The sequence below is a fragment of the Pomacea canaliculata genome, linkage group LG9 (assembly GCF_003073045.1).
Source record: "Pomacea canaliculata isolate SZHN2017 linkage group LG9, ASM307304v1, whole genome shotgun sequence".
Classification (NCBI taxonomy): domain Eukaryota; kingdom Metazoa; phylum Mollusca; class Gastropoda; order Architaenioglossa; family Ampullariidae; genus Pomacea; species Pomacea canaliculata.
The window spans coordinates 6978261-6991088 of record NC_037598.1 but is presented as its reverse complement, the minus strand read 5'-3'; the positions used below and the strand labels follow the sequence as shown (position 1 = coordinate 6991088).

General features: G+C 39.9%; 2 protein-coding genes across 2 annotated transcripts in view; both read left to right on the top strand.

Annotated features, from left to right (window-relative positions):
- The first annotated feature begins 3 nt into the window (after positions 1-3).
- Positions 4-3963, top strand: LOC112571758 (mesencephalic astrocyte-derived neurotrophic factor homolog). The gene is made up of 4 exons (XM_025251030.1): positions 4-330; positions 1063-1187; positions 1705-1846; positions 2732-3963. The coding sequence occupies exons 1-4, from the start codon at positions 228-230 to the stop codon at positions 2929-2931; spliced, it is 570 nt and encodes a 189-aa protein (XP_025106815.1). The 5' UTR covers positions 4-227; the 3' UTR covers positions 2932-3963.
- A 4697-nt stretch (positions 3964-8660) lies between these two features.
- The window catches only part of LOC112572019 (protein Wnt-2b-like), a 51894-nt gene continuing 47726 nt past the window's right edge, over positions 8661-12828 (top strand). The window contains exon 1 of the mRNA XM_025251508.1: positions 8661-8910. The gene's annotated coding sequence lies outside the window, so the exon portion shown is untranslated. The remainder of the gene's footprint in view (positions 8911-12828) is intronic.

Here is a 12828-nt window from a genome sequence, read left to right as displayed (position 1 = left end):
CCAGAGGATACTGAGATCAAACGTTAAATATGACGAGTCTACAGCGGCAACGCCAGTTATAAAACTCATTACCTTTTCGACACGTCATACTGTATCTTCTACCCTGAGAAAACAGTGGAGCTAACAAAATTTTTCACAGCAGGCTAGTTTTAATTTAACTTTCTACTTAAAACCAACGGTTGAACGTCTGCTCAGTTTCCTGACTACACGTCAACAGTGTCACGGCGATGGAGCGACGACTTTTGACGATTACGTTGGCGGCGGTGGCAGTTGTTTTTTTAATGGTGATTGCTACAGCAGATTCTAAAGGCGATCCTAGGGACTGCGAAGGTATGCTGTCACGTTTGTTTACGTGTTGAAGATTGCTAACTAGGGAATGAGATGTAGCACGTCTACGATAAACATCCTGTTCACTGTTTACATTCTTTTAAATAATTGTAATAGTGTGATTGTGATAATTGTGTAATAATAAAAGTGAGAGACAATGCTAAACATTAATAAATAATATCAGGTCGTTAGTTGACTGGGTTAAGTACGTCAGAGAATTGTTTTCCTAGATTTGAAAATGGAAGCGTATTTGATTTTCATTTAATTGAAATAGGATCTCTCTAGATAGAGTACCTGCAGAAGCTGTTTTTTCTTTTCTCATAGAGTGTAAAATCGTCTAGATTTTAAATAGCATCTGGTCACTTTGGACAGATATGATTTATTTATCACTGATTTTCCCCAAAGTGATATTAACACAGGGTGTCTCAGTCATAGTCAGGTTGCCCAGAATTTTAAAATTAGACCCAGAGGGCAACTACCTTCCAGGCAGAAATTGACAAATGTTACATATAATGAAAGAAGAAGTCAGCATTAACTCATTTGTTGCTTCTACTGATTGAATTTGCTAGCCCATTACTAGAGCACTGACAAAAGCACTTCTCTCTCAAAATCTATATCAGGCTATTATTATTAATTTTATTCACTTGTCTCCTCTTTCTCAGTGTTGGTAATTTAAACAAGTGTCTTTTGACTGTTGCATGATGCTTCTTCATTATATGTTGATGTCTGTTACAGTCTGCATTGGAACGCTAGAAAGGTTTCTGGAGACTGTTCCTGATGATGAGAAGGGTGACAAAGAGAAGATTGAGAAGAGGTTCCAGAAGTATTGCAAAGATGCTAAAGGAAAAGATCATAAGTTTGTATGTTCTAGTATTTTATATAATAGTTTGAAACAAAAAGTGCTTGTAATAAAAGAAATAAAATGGTGCTAGTTGCCAAGATGATAAAGTCAACCTAAAATATTATCATTGTTATAACTACTATCATCCCTTCATTTGGAAGGGGTATAACTTGTGTCTGCACCTATTCTTTGCATTCTTTACATTCCCAGAAAAGTGTGAGCATAATCTTTTGGTGTGTAATGAATCCATCATTCAGGAAGATAATAATAACCATGAAGTAATAGTCTTCTGATACAGATGTTTTTACTAAAGCATCTTTGAGGAAGCTGCTTCAGAGGCATTGTAAATGAAAGTGACTTGCAGAGGCAAATGTATCATTGTTAGAAACTGGCTTTTGCAAATGGTGTTCACTTCTCCAAAAAAATACACTTACAGAGAGGTGTATGAGTGCATATGCACACTTGTTTTGCATTCTGATTTTCAGTAACTCCTGAAAGGATCTAGATGTGAGCATTTGACTTTTTTAATTCTACAGTGTGTAATGCTGGGAGCTGTTCCCAATTCACCCACCCGCATCTTGGACAAGATGACCCAGCCACTCAGCTGGCGCATGCCCCCAAGTAAAGTATGTGAAAAGCTGAAGAAGGCTGACCAACAGATTTGCGAGCTGCGATATGGTAATTATCATATAATCTTTTTTTTACCATGGATATGCTGAGCTTTATTAACCGTAAAATCTCTTTATTAAGACCTTTCCGATTATGACCCCCTCTTATTTACAACAAAAAAATGTTCGCAGATGCATTTCGCTATATAATCGTCATGCTTATTAAAACTACCTCCCCAGCCCGACTAAACGACTGACAGTTTGAGCTCTATCATGACTTTTAAGAAAAATCACATGCTGAAAAAAATTAAGTGCGTTTTAGGTTGCTTCTGGTCGAACTTTTACTCTGTAGATAAGATTTTCTATAGAAATTACATAAAATAATTTGAGTACATTTTGAAAGAGACTTTTTTCTTTGTTATGTCTTTTTTTTTTCATTTTTTTTTTTTAATAAGTGCAGGGCAGTCCATTTTCCTTACAATCTTCTGCAGAAGTCAAATGTTTATACAAATAAAATTCTTATGACCATCTGTTTGCGCTCTATTGCCATTTTCTTTTAAAAAAATTCTGTGAAAAGAAAACAAGTGCATTTAAGTATGTCCTTAAGTATACAAAAGATGAAGTTTATACTTTTCATATATGTAAAACTTTTAATTCAACTTGAGATAGTTATTAAATATAGCCCCAAATCAAAGGAATTTCTTTTGGAAAATGTAGGGATACCAGTTTGTAAATATATGATCAGTGGTGATGTTACAAGCATTACTAGAAAAGTGTTGACTTTCAGAGATAGAAAGTGTTAGTGAAAGTGTTTAGGTCTCCGAGTGCATGTTAGTATGTGCACATGTATTAAAATTATAGGACAATTATAAGACAGTACTCGATACCTCTTCAGGAAATAGGTCCGTCAATAGTGGTGTAGTAAATCTGTTAAAATTGTTACTATGTTTTCCAGAAAAGCAAATTGATTTGACTGCAACGGATCTGAAGAAGCTTCGGGTGAGTGAGCTTAAGAAGATCCTTTCAGCTTGGGGCGAGGACAGCGTCTGCAAAGGATGTGCAGAAAAGGCTGATTTTATTCGAGAAATAGAACGTCTTATGCCAAAGTATGACCCAGAGGCTGCTAAGAAACGGAGCCAGAAGACAGATCTTTGACCTTGAATGGATTTCATAGTTTTTGTGATGCTTTTACAAACACCCCATTTACGTCCGACACACAAAGTTTGACTGTGAGAATGTTTGCTACTAGGGTGAAAACAGTATAATGTCAGACCGCATTGTTTGAGTGCCATTTGAGATCGTTCTGTATATATAAAAAACAAAACAAAAAAAGGGAAAGTGGGGATGTTGCAAGGTTGTATCTGATGTGGATGTGGCAGAGAGAAACAATGAAAGTGTATATTAATTTATCTTATAATACCTCTCATTTCACAGAAGTCACGACATGGATCATAAGAAAACTTTAGTTTCTATCCTCTTGCACTTACTTAATTTTTGTGCCAAGTAATGGCAAAGTTAAAGATCAAAGGAAGAAATGTTTGACATCTAACATTGAGCAGGTTTTATTTAAAGAAAAAATAAAACAGCTGGGACAATCCTTAATTTGAGCAGGATCTTTGTACAGTTGCTTAGTGTATCTGTGTTCCAATATGTTATGAAATATTTTTGTTATGTGCCGGTTGAAAGAAAACAACAATGTTACACTACTATGATGAAAAATGTTAAGTGAATAAACAAAGGCAAAAAGTAAACGTGATGTAATCTTTTCTGTTTGCCCAAGACATTGTCAATATATCTTGCATATAGATGTGGGCTCATATATAGGTTAACTGCTGCGAGATGCATTCACAGAACTCGGGTAACTGTCCATATGATTTCCACTTGCCTAATCTTGGCTAATTTAGAACATTCAGCACTAAACATTGACTGAGCTGAAAAGAAAACATTTAATGGAAGTGATTGGCAGTACATTCAAGAAGATTGACTTCTATCAACTAGACATAATAGAATAAAGCTGTGAAAGCAATAACTCACAGGGTCATTTTTTAGTTTTGTGGTTGAAGCAATCCAAACTGAACTTGTGAGTGGAGTAAAAACGAAACAGGAAAACTGTTAATATAAGTTGTGTTTGTTGATTACTTTAACTTGCCTTTTGATCTTAATAAACTCCAAATTCTGAACTGTAAAGAACTGATTTTCCTGTCTTCCTCAACTTTATCCAGTCTGTAAAAAATTGTATGTGCTGGATGGAAGAACTGAAAATCATTGAGACATTTTTAATTGATACAAATACTTTAGTTGTATTCGTTCTTGTTCCAGACACCACAATTTGAATTTCTGTAGTTTTGAGAGGAAAAATAAGTGAAGTTTTAATTTTTTTTTTAAATTTTATACTGGTAAAATCAAACATTCTTTTTCATTCCATCCCTTGCCCCACTTTTTTTCTGGCACATTTTGAGGTGGTGACAAATTCAGATGTTTTTCAATAACAAAATTGAGAAATATAATTGCAACAAACTGGTTTTACACACTAATTGAGGAATCAGGTTGCCAGGATTATTTATTTTGTAATCACAGCAAACTACAGCTTAAAAACTAGACATGCTAGAAGTAATCCAAATGTAATGAAGGCTTGTTTACTGCTCCACAACAACATCCACTGCAAGCCATCAGACAAGGGCAGTAACCTGCAAGGGCATGTTGCCACCTGAGTTTTAAGTGGCGATAAAAAAAAAATGAAATGCTGTGATTCACGAGGGCAGTAGAAGTGAGATGCTGTTTACAAGCCGCCTGTGCTCCTGTGATTTGATTTCAGAAGCGGTTTTTAGACTTTCAGTAGTCCCATAACAAGGTTCAATTCATGCATTTTCGCTGAGATCGATGTCTGCAATCTGATGATATAGTCAGGTACAAACCTTTCAACCCTCCCTTTTAAGCAAAAGATCAAAAGCCTGGCGTTACTGTAGTGCATCTATACATACGTTGTCAAGGCTACCACCAATATGACAGGTGAGAGCATATGACAAGGTATCAAAGTGCAGCATTACCGCTGCAGATGAAAACCGATATGCATATGGTGTATACAAAAAGCACAGCAATTTCAGGATGAATACAGAACAAAAAAATTCTAGAGATCGCTTGAGCTAGGTTCATCACTTCACAGCTGTTCCTGTCACAGCCAGGACTAGTCGATTCTTTTGTGTATATACAATACATATTCTTGAGTTTGAATCAGAAGGAACAAATGCTTGTACCCCTTATAAAAAAAAAATGGAAGAATTATGGTTGGCCTGACGGTAGAAAATTATGGCACAGCATAATCTCTGTAGTCATTTATTTACCACGAAGAGAAAGCCAGCGGAAGTTTGCCATTCTTCCTCTCCTTGATCTGACTTTGACGGATGAACAGAGCAGCAAGAAGACGGGTTTGCTGCACAAAGTATAAAACACACTTCCTTGACCTGGAGGCGGCTGTAACTTAGAAACAAAAATCTTGCACTAATTTGTATTGAAAATGATCTACCCTGCAATGAGATCGAACATATTTTAGTCACAGACAAAATTTTATATTAATATGAATTATTTTTTTGATGATTTGTTAAAGACTCCAAGACGTGACATGTGGAACGTTTTGGTCGTCGCTAGCTTGGATGAAAAGGCTTACTAGAGAATTCCACATTGTACACTCGTGAGAAAGTGGGTATAAACTATTGATCATCGTGACCATCCTTGGATACATCTACCTGTACGAGAAGCTCAAGAGATGGACAGAGAGAGAGAGATGGAGAGAGAGAGAGAGCTGGGGATACCAAAGTTTTCAATATTCATTTAGGTAGGTGTAAAAAAAAAATCTGAACCAAACCACATCCAAACATATGCCGCTATCTTGTCATGTTACCTTATAAACCAAACTTTCGAAACCTCCTAACCTACTTTCCATCTCCTACCCACCCACTCTCTCCTGTTCTAACATTATTTTATAGTTATATGAATGCCTGCAGAATGGTTTGCCACAGCCGCACGCTCCGTCCTGAACATTGGAGTAATCCTCCTTCTTTTCTTGCCCCTGTCCGTCTTTTCTCCCTCTCTCTGTTCTCCTTCCACCAGAGCTCAAAGACAAAATAAATCTAAGCGGTTGTATTATTCCGCCCAACTTATTCCAATGCCCGAGGATGTCTGTAGTGTGCGTTACTGTCCTCTTAATTGTGATGTTGTTTAGAGGGAGGAAGAGGAGAATAAACAACTTGGCTTTTAGTGTAGCAGACTGCGTGGGCAAAATGCTACCACTTTTCCGTGCATCCTGCCGAAGTCCTTGAGTCAGTAAGCGAGTGAGCGGCTATATACTGCATTTATACACACACTACATTTATATTTAAAAATACTGAGGGAAGACATGCGCTGAGTAATGATGCGTTTGAGTGGTTCATCGGACTCGTCTTCTGAGGCCAGAAGGTATCAAAGGGTATCACAGACTTGCTCAAAGAAAGTACTAGGGCAGAAAATAAATTGACAGGAAGTTTTTAAACCTCTTCGTACACCACAAAGGGAAGGTATCTACTGTAGACACACGATTTTAATCTATTTTGGGGTTTGTCAGCTCCTTTTTTTTGGTGTCCTGTACTAGCTGGATGGTGTCATTGCTCTGGATGCTCTGAAGAAGAACTATTCTGACGATCAGGATCACTGTCTTCGGGTCCTGGGCTTCATTGAAATTTATGAGTGTCGGCTGTCACTGAGGGTGGTTTAGTCCTTCTGGGATGAGGCGGAGAGCAGCATTCTGCATCCTGTTCAACTTATGTTGCTGCTAGCAGCAGTTGCTCTTGAGGATATACTCCAGGTGTGACAATGCTGCTCATTCATGGCTCTTTGTAATATACTTTCAAGATATTTATTTTCACTTTTTATTGCATTTACAACTTTTTTATCTCTAACATGGCTCTACTGGCATCTGTCTGGAACCACTTGTCTCTGCCTGTACAACCAGGGTGCGCAAGCAACTTTTTGAGAACTTTTTATTTATTTTGAAACCCCTCATGACAACAACTTTATGCCAGTTGGCGGCAAGGAAAGGCCTACGACATACTTACCAAGGAAGCTTTTTGTCTCACACAGAAATACCTAACTGTTTGGATGCATCTTGCAATGCGAAGACCCCAGGTCTGTTTTGCTGTCATGGCCGACAATGATTGTGATGTCGAAAAAATGAGTGAGATGGCAGGTGTTGTAATTATTTACTCGTCCTGTATACGAGAATTGAGAGATAGTACCTAAGGCAATACGCGTTAAGACGAGGAAGATTGTTCTGGAAAATAGTTAACCCTGCACATGCTGCTGCCCATCACGTAGCTACTCTGTAATTTGAGATGGCGGCAAGGAGCAAGAGTTTTCCATGCTCCCTCTCTCTGTGAGAGAGAGTGGAAGTAGGGGTGGGGAGAGACTGTTTTCCTACAAGCAAACCCCGCAAGCGATCACAGATCAGGTGATGCCCCAATCTTCCTTTGATGTCGCCGACAAGGCTTGCGCTGGCGAGAGGGTTCCCGTGCAGATAAACGCCGGGCTGTGTTTCATCGCTTCCTTTTGTATATTTTACCTGCCGCCTTCAAAACGAACCGAAAACGCAGATCTGAAGGCTTCTTCCGCCCCGGGAGCCTTTGATGTCGGATCATCGCAGGGGGGGATGGTGGGCAGAAAAGGAAGCGAAGCCGCGCCTTGCCGGCAGGGGTCGTGCGCAGCCTCCCGACGACGATCTCGACCGTTGTTTCTCGTGCAAGACAAACGTGAGGAGCTCTGCATGCTTCTCGGTCCACGTTTACAATCCATGCCGAATCTTCGTCTTTTACGACCACGTGACAAGAGGAATGGTCAGTGTGATCAATCAGTGACGAGCACACTGACAGACAACTAGCGTGTTGGAATGAGCAGACAAGACGGAGAACTACAAGACCAATGCCAAGAACAGACTCCCGCAAGGGTACTTTGTTCCGCTGGGTAAGAAAGAAACCCGCTGATAGATGAGAGACTGCGAACTGGCTGGCGAAACAAAGCTAATAGAAATTTTATCGTTTTTTTTTTCTTTCCCTCCAATCCACTCCTCTCTCTTTCATATATATAGATAGTAGAAAAGAAAAGGTGATCAAAAGAACTTAACAGTATTTTTTTTTAAAGATTAATCACCAGAAGTACTCTTGTAGGTTAGACAGTGTAGGTTGTCGGTAAAGCAGTCCGAAATCTTTTTTCTTTCTTCTCTGCTTCGCGGTTATCGTAAATAACATATGCAAGGCAAGATGCGCTGTCTGTTTCACAGAAGATAAAGCGGTGTCTCGTTGCGTTTAGTTCATTCGTGTTTACATGTTGGAGCATGAGTTTGCCCAAGGAGTTGTGTTGGCGATGTTTATCAGCCTACAGTCTCACTCAGGTGCGCTATCACATGCACGCGCACGCACACACGACACATCACCTATCACGTTATTCAGGAGAAGGACGAGGATTCAGCAGATGCTGTACAGACCAACGCTGCGCGCACTACATCCCTCGCAAAAACGTAAACTGTTTTTTTCTCGTCTTCCTCGTCGGCGCTTTGTTCTTTCCTTTCATCTCTCTCATCACATGAACCACATCAAGGCTCAAGTCTCATCCTCCCTTTAAAAAACAAAAACAAAAAAGAGGACCCCCCTCCAACGTCTTTCAAGATGCGCCAGAACACCCCCTCTCGCGCGACTTTCCCCGCAACACCTGCACGAGTTTCCTCCCTCCTCCACCCTCCCACCAACTCTTTCCTCCTCCTTCTTGCTTTCCCCCCAACGTTTTTTTTTTTTGTTACAAGCGCGCCTTCGTATTCTCGGTGATTCTACCCAACGCCGGTCATCCTCAGATCCGTGCACATCAAACCAGTGCTGACATATGCACGCCCTCACTCAAGCACACGAACACAGAGAGAGGAGAGCTTATAAGGCGCCTCTCTCGTTGCCGCAGCGTAGTCAAAAGATGAGGATGATATGGAATATTTCGGCGATTCAAAGCGGTGTTTAATCAGTGGAGGAAGAAACTCCATTAAAACGTGGAGGAACAAGCAGTTTTAATCTACGGTGACACAAATTGGATTTACTTACCTTTTTTGCTCCCTTCTCCGAGTGGGTGAGTGACTTTTTTTTCTGTGTTTTTGTACACTTGGTCAACTCTATACTCGTTTTGATTGGCATGGATTTAAACACAAATATTTTCTTTCCTCTTTCGAGTGTCGCCTTTCCTACGAGCATGCAACAGATGTGGTCTTTTCTTTTGCTTGGTATTTGGTTCCTTCTGTGTGTTGTCCAACAGGTTTACGGTAATATGAAGAAATGTTGAGCGATATCGAAAACGATCATCTCAAATTCTTTGTTGGGTGACATTTTCCTTTGTCATAAATATTTGATGTATATCTCTGTGTTTTCATGACCAAAAATAGTCACTCGGAAACCGTTATCATCCCTTTTTGCATAAATATATCTGTGCGTGCGTCGTTTGTGTGTGTGTGTGCTGGTGGTGGTGGTGGTGGAAGGAGGGGAAGTAGAGAAAATAGAAATAGTAACTTCTTAAAAACCGCATGGTTTGTAAATGATATAGTTAACATGTATAACTTACATGGATTCACGTATGCAAATGTACATAATCTGCATAGATTCATTTCACGCTAGTTTGTGCCGAGGACTTTTACTGTTAAAACAATACACCACACACACATACGTATGTTGTGGAAATCGGAAAAGAAAGGGAGAGGAAGAGAACTTGCAGTCTAATTTCGTAAAAAGAAAAAATATATGAAAAAAGCACTTTGTAATTACGCTTTTCAACCGACTGCGCATGCGCATCGTCTGAATGTAAGGTTGGGTGGGCAGGCTGGCGTGAGGGCAAGGGGCAATCAGTTGTCTGCAAGGTGTGCATAGTCTAACTTGAACACCTTGCAGTTCTTCGAATCTCTTTGTGTGTGTGTCTGTTACAGTGAACTCTTTCACGTGGGGAAATAACCACATTTTATTCTGGTTTACTTCGTGTATGAAGATTTGAACATCCTCGCGAAAATACAAACATTATACACACACATATATATATATACACAAGAGTAAAGACAGCTTCCGCAACCTTTCGATCGTTGGGACGGGAGGTGTTAGAGACCCCACTTTACTAGGGGGCAGCTTTTTGCGAGGATGGTGTCCATTCATTTATTGAGTCAGGTACCCATTCAACAATTAAGTAGACTAGAGTTAGTTTGCTGCGCCACTGAAAATCAGTATTATTCTTTCTTATTGGGCAGATTGGGCGTTTTTAAAAAAATTATTTTGTTTGTCACAGGCTCAGTCTCTAGTCACGTCACTGGCTATGTGTCCGTAGTCATGAAGGCTAAACTACATCCTTACCATAGGGCTCACCTGTGCCTAGAACATAAAGCCATAGCTAGCCCTCGGTAGCCAGAATGGTGTACTGTACGCCAGACGAAGACCTCTAGCTTTGCAGCCGACCTTTGCCTGTCTCAAATTACGGAACCCCGCAAAGCTTCCGGTCCCTATTTAAGCATAGAGTAAGCTTACCTCTTTCTCGTGATTACTGCCCCAGGAGGCTCCGGAATGCTCCCTAATGTTGTTACTGCGTTCGACTTGGATGTCGGCGGTTCCAGTCGTTCCTAAAGAAATGATTAATGAAAACCATCTGCCCACCCAGTCATCTGGTAATGATGTATTTGGGGAAAGGAGAACTGGGCTCCGCTGTCCATGCTGTGCCCTTGACACTGTGAATTACATTTTACTGTCTGGAATGCTCCCTGGTCTCTTAGACCTTTTTATTTAGAATTTTATTATTAAGCAGCAAAACATCATTTAAAGGGTTACATTCAAAACGCGGAGAAGTACAGCTCTATCTGCAACGCACACCTAAGCTAAACATCCTGGCATATCGATACTTAAAGGGACGCAGTCCCCATAGTTTTCTTTGCTGCCTTCTGTATGTCGAGCAGGAGGAGCTCCTTGTGGATAAAATGAATCGTAGGAATCTCGACCACAGGAGTTTCCGTAAGGAAGTCCCGACAGAGGGAAATATTCTCCCAACCTGGTTGAGAAACATGCCATCCTTTAAAGTGGGATCTTTAAGGGAAACGCAAGGAAAATGGCATTTTGCACAAAATTTAGGTGTTCACAGCTAGGCGCCGGCTCTTGTAGGGCGCCATGTTTCGAACGTTTCCACGAAGGAAAAGAAATAGCATCTAATTTGTGGCGTAGGCGGCGCCATTTGACAAGAAAGAATTTTCTGTCGTGCCAGTCTTCTTCTTTTCGCTCAGCGCTTCCCCTGGTTCAAAATTATTTGACACTCTCCATGGCTCCAGCATTTTAACGACCCCACTTAACTAAACTGTCAAAAAAGTAAACGCTCACACTTAGATGACGTCACTGGACAGCAGAACTTGGCAGCCACCTTGTACGACACCCAGATCCGTTTTAAACGCGATTGAAGATAAACCATTGTTCAGCAACAAGAAAGTTCGGGGGAAACAATTCAGAACATAGTATCTATCTCTTACGCAACTTGCCAGTTCCATTTCCTATCCCCTTAAAACATGTTCTGCTGACCGGATTTCTAATTTGTGTGTCGGAGGTAAAGAAGGATTATGCGTGTGTATTGTGCCACGTAGAAATGATTAGTGTATGTAAGACAACGCAGTGTGTTGTTTATTGTTTATATATTACACTTTACCAGAACGCTTCAGCATCATCAGACTCCATATACTACACTGCACGAAAGATACGGCTTAGCCTCGTAGAGTAAGGGAGACAGTCTTGATTTCTTGCTAGACGCATCGTTATCTTGATCACCTCCCTTTAAACGGAATAAGGCTTTTCACGTCTACATGGGTAACTGTACGTTTCTTTTTCTTTCTTTTTTTTTTTTTTTCACTGCATTTGTAAAATTCGTTGTTGAACCTCATTAGCGCTTATAAAAACATTTTTTTAAAGTTTTATTTGAACTTCGAAGAAATCTTCGAGTGTCGCCTATTTTTTTTAAATAAAACTTTTTAATCAGGCAACACAAAGGGCTACAATTCAAGCATTCTCTAGTCGACGTCATGTGTGTTATGTCCCATGCATCAGAAACAACTTCGCTATTGTCAGACATCTTTAGTGATAATACAACAATATTCATTTTGAGAATAATATCAACTGTTTACTAGACAGTTTAAGAGGATAATATCAACTCTTATTTATTTAACAGATCAGATGATAATGTCGACTTGTTTATTAAATAGCTTACTTACAGGATAAAGTGCTCGGTTAACAGTTTCTTCAAAGGATGTTATGTGGACTCATTTATTTGACTGTTCATTTAGTGGAGAGTATTGACTGGTTCACTTGGCAGTTTATTTAAAGGATAATATCAACTTTTTCTCTTAACATTTTATTGCAGTTTTGCTTGGGAAAGACAGAGGTTGTAGTCAGGGGTGAAGATCACCATTACTTCCCTTTACTGTATCCGTTATTTTCATAAACCAGGATGCAGGGTGTTATGATATAGACATGGTTTTCAGCAGGTGAAAAAAATAGCAAGGTGTTTTTTTCAGCTGTGTTGAAATCAGCCTTTAGTGAGCTTGTTTTGTATGGTTTAACTGGCCTATATCTGAGCTTACTTGTCATAAATGGAAGCGGTTAATTGATTGTTGAGAACTCTAACCCGGAGACGCCTATTCGATCACCACGTGGCACAGCCTAGTCGACCCAGCTGTCAGGAGTGATGGTGGTGGTGGAGGGAGGATACCTGATTACCTAGACTCCTAGAGGGTTGGGGCAAATAAGGAAGAGAAGATGGGCACTTCCCTCACAAAAAAGCTGGTCGTTTTAATACTTCACAACTACCGAAGAAGATTAGTGAACGATCTTAGCTTTTTCTTTGCCTGAAAAAGTACTTCCAATGTGTTCTTTATGTATTTATCTGTACGGCATTTGTACACAACATACATCAGTGGCATTATCAGATTCCCTCAGATTCGACAGTGATGTCAACAATGACATCTAGATTAAGTTCGATGGTGAA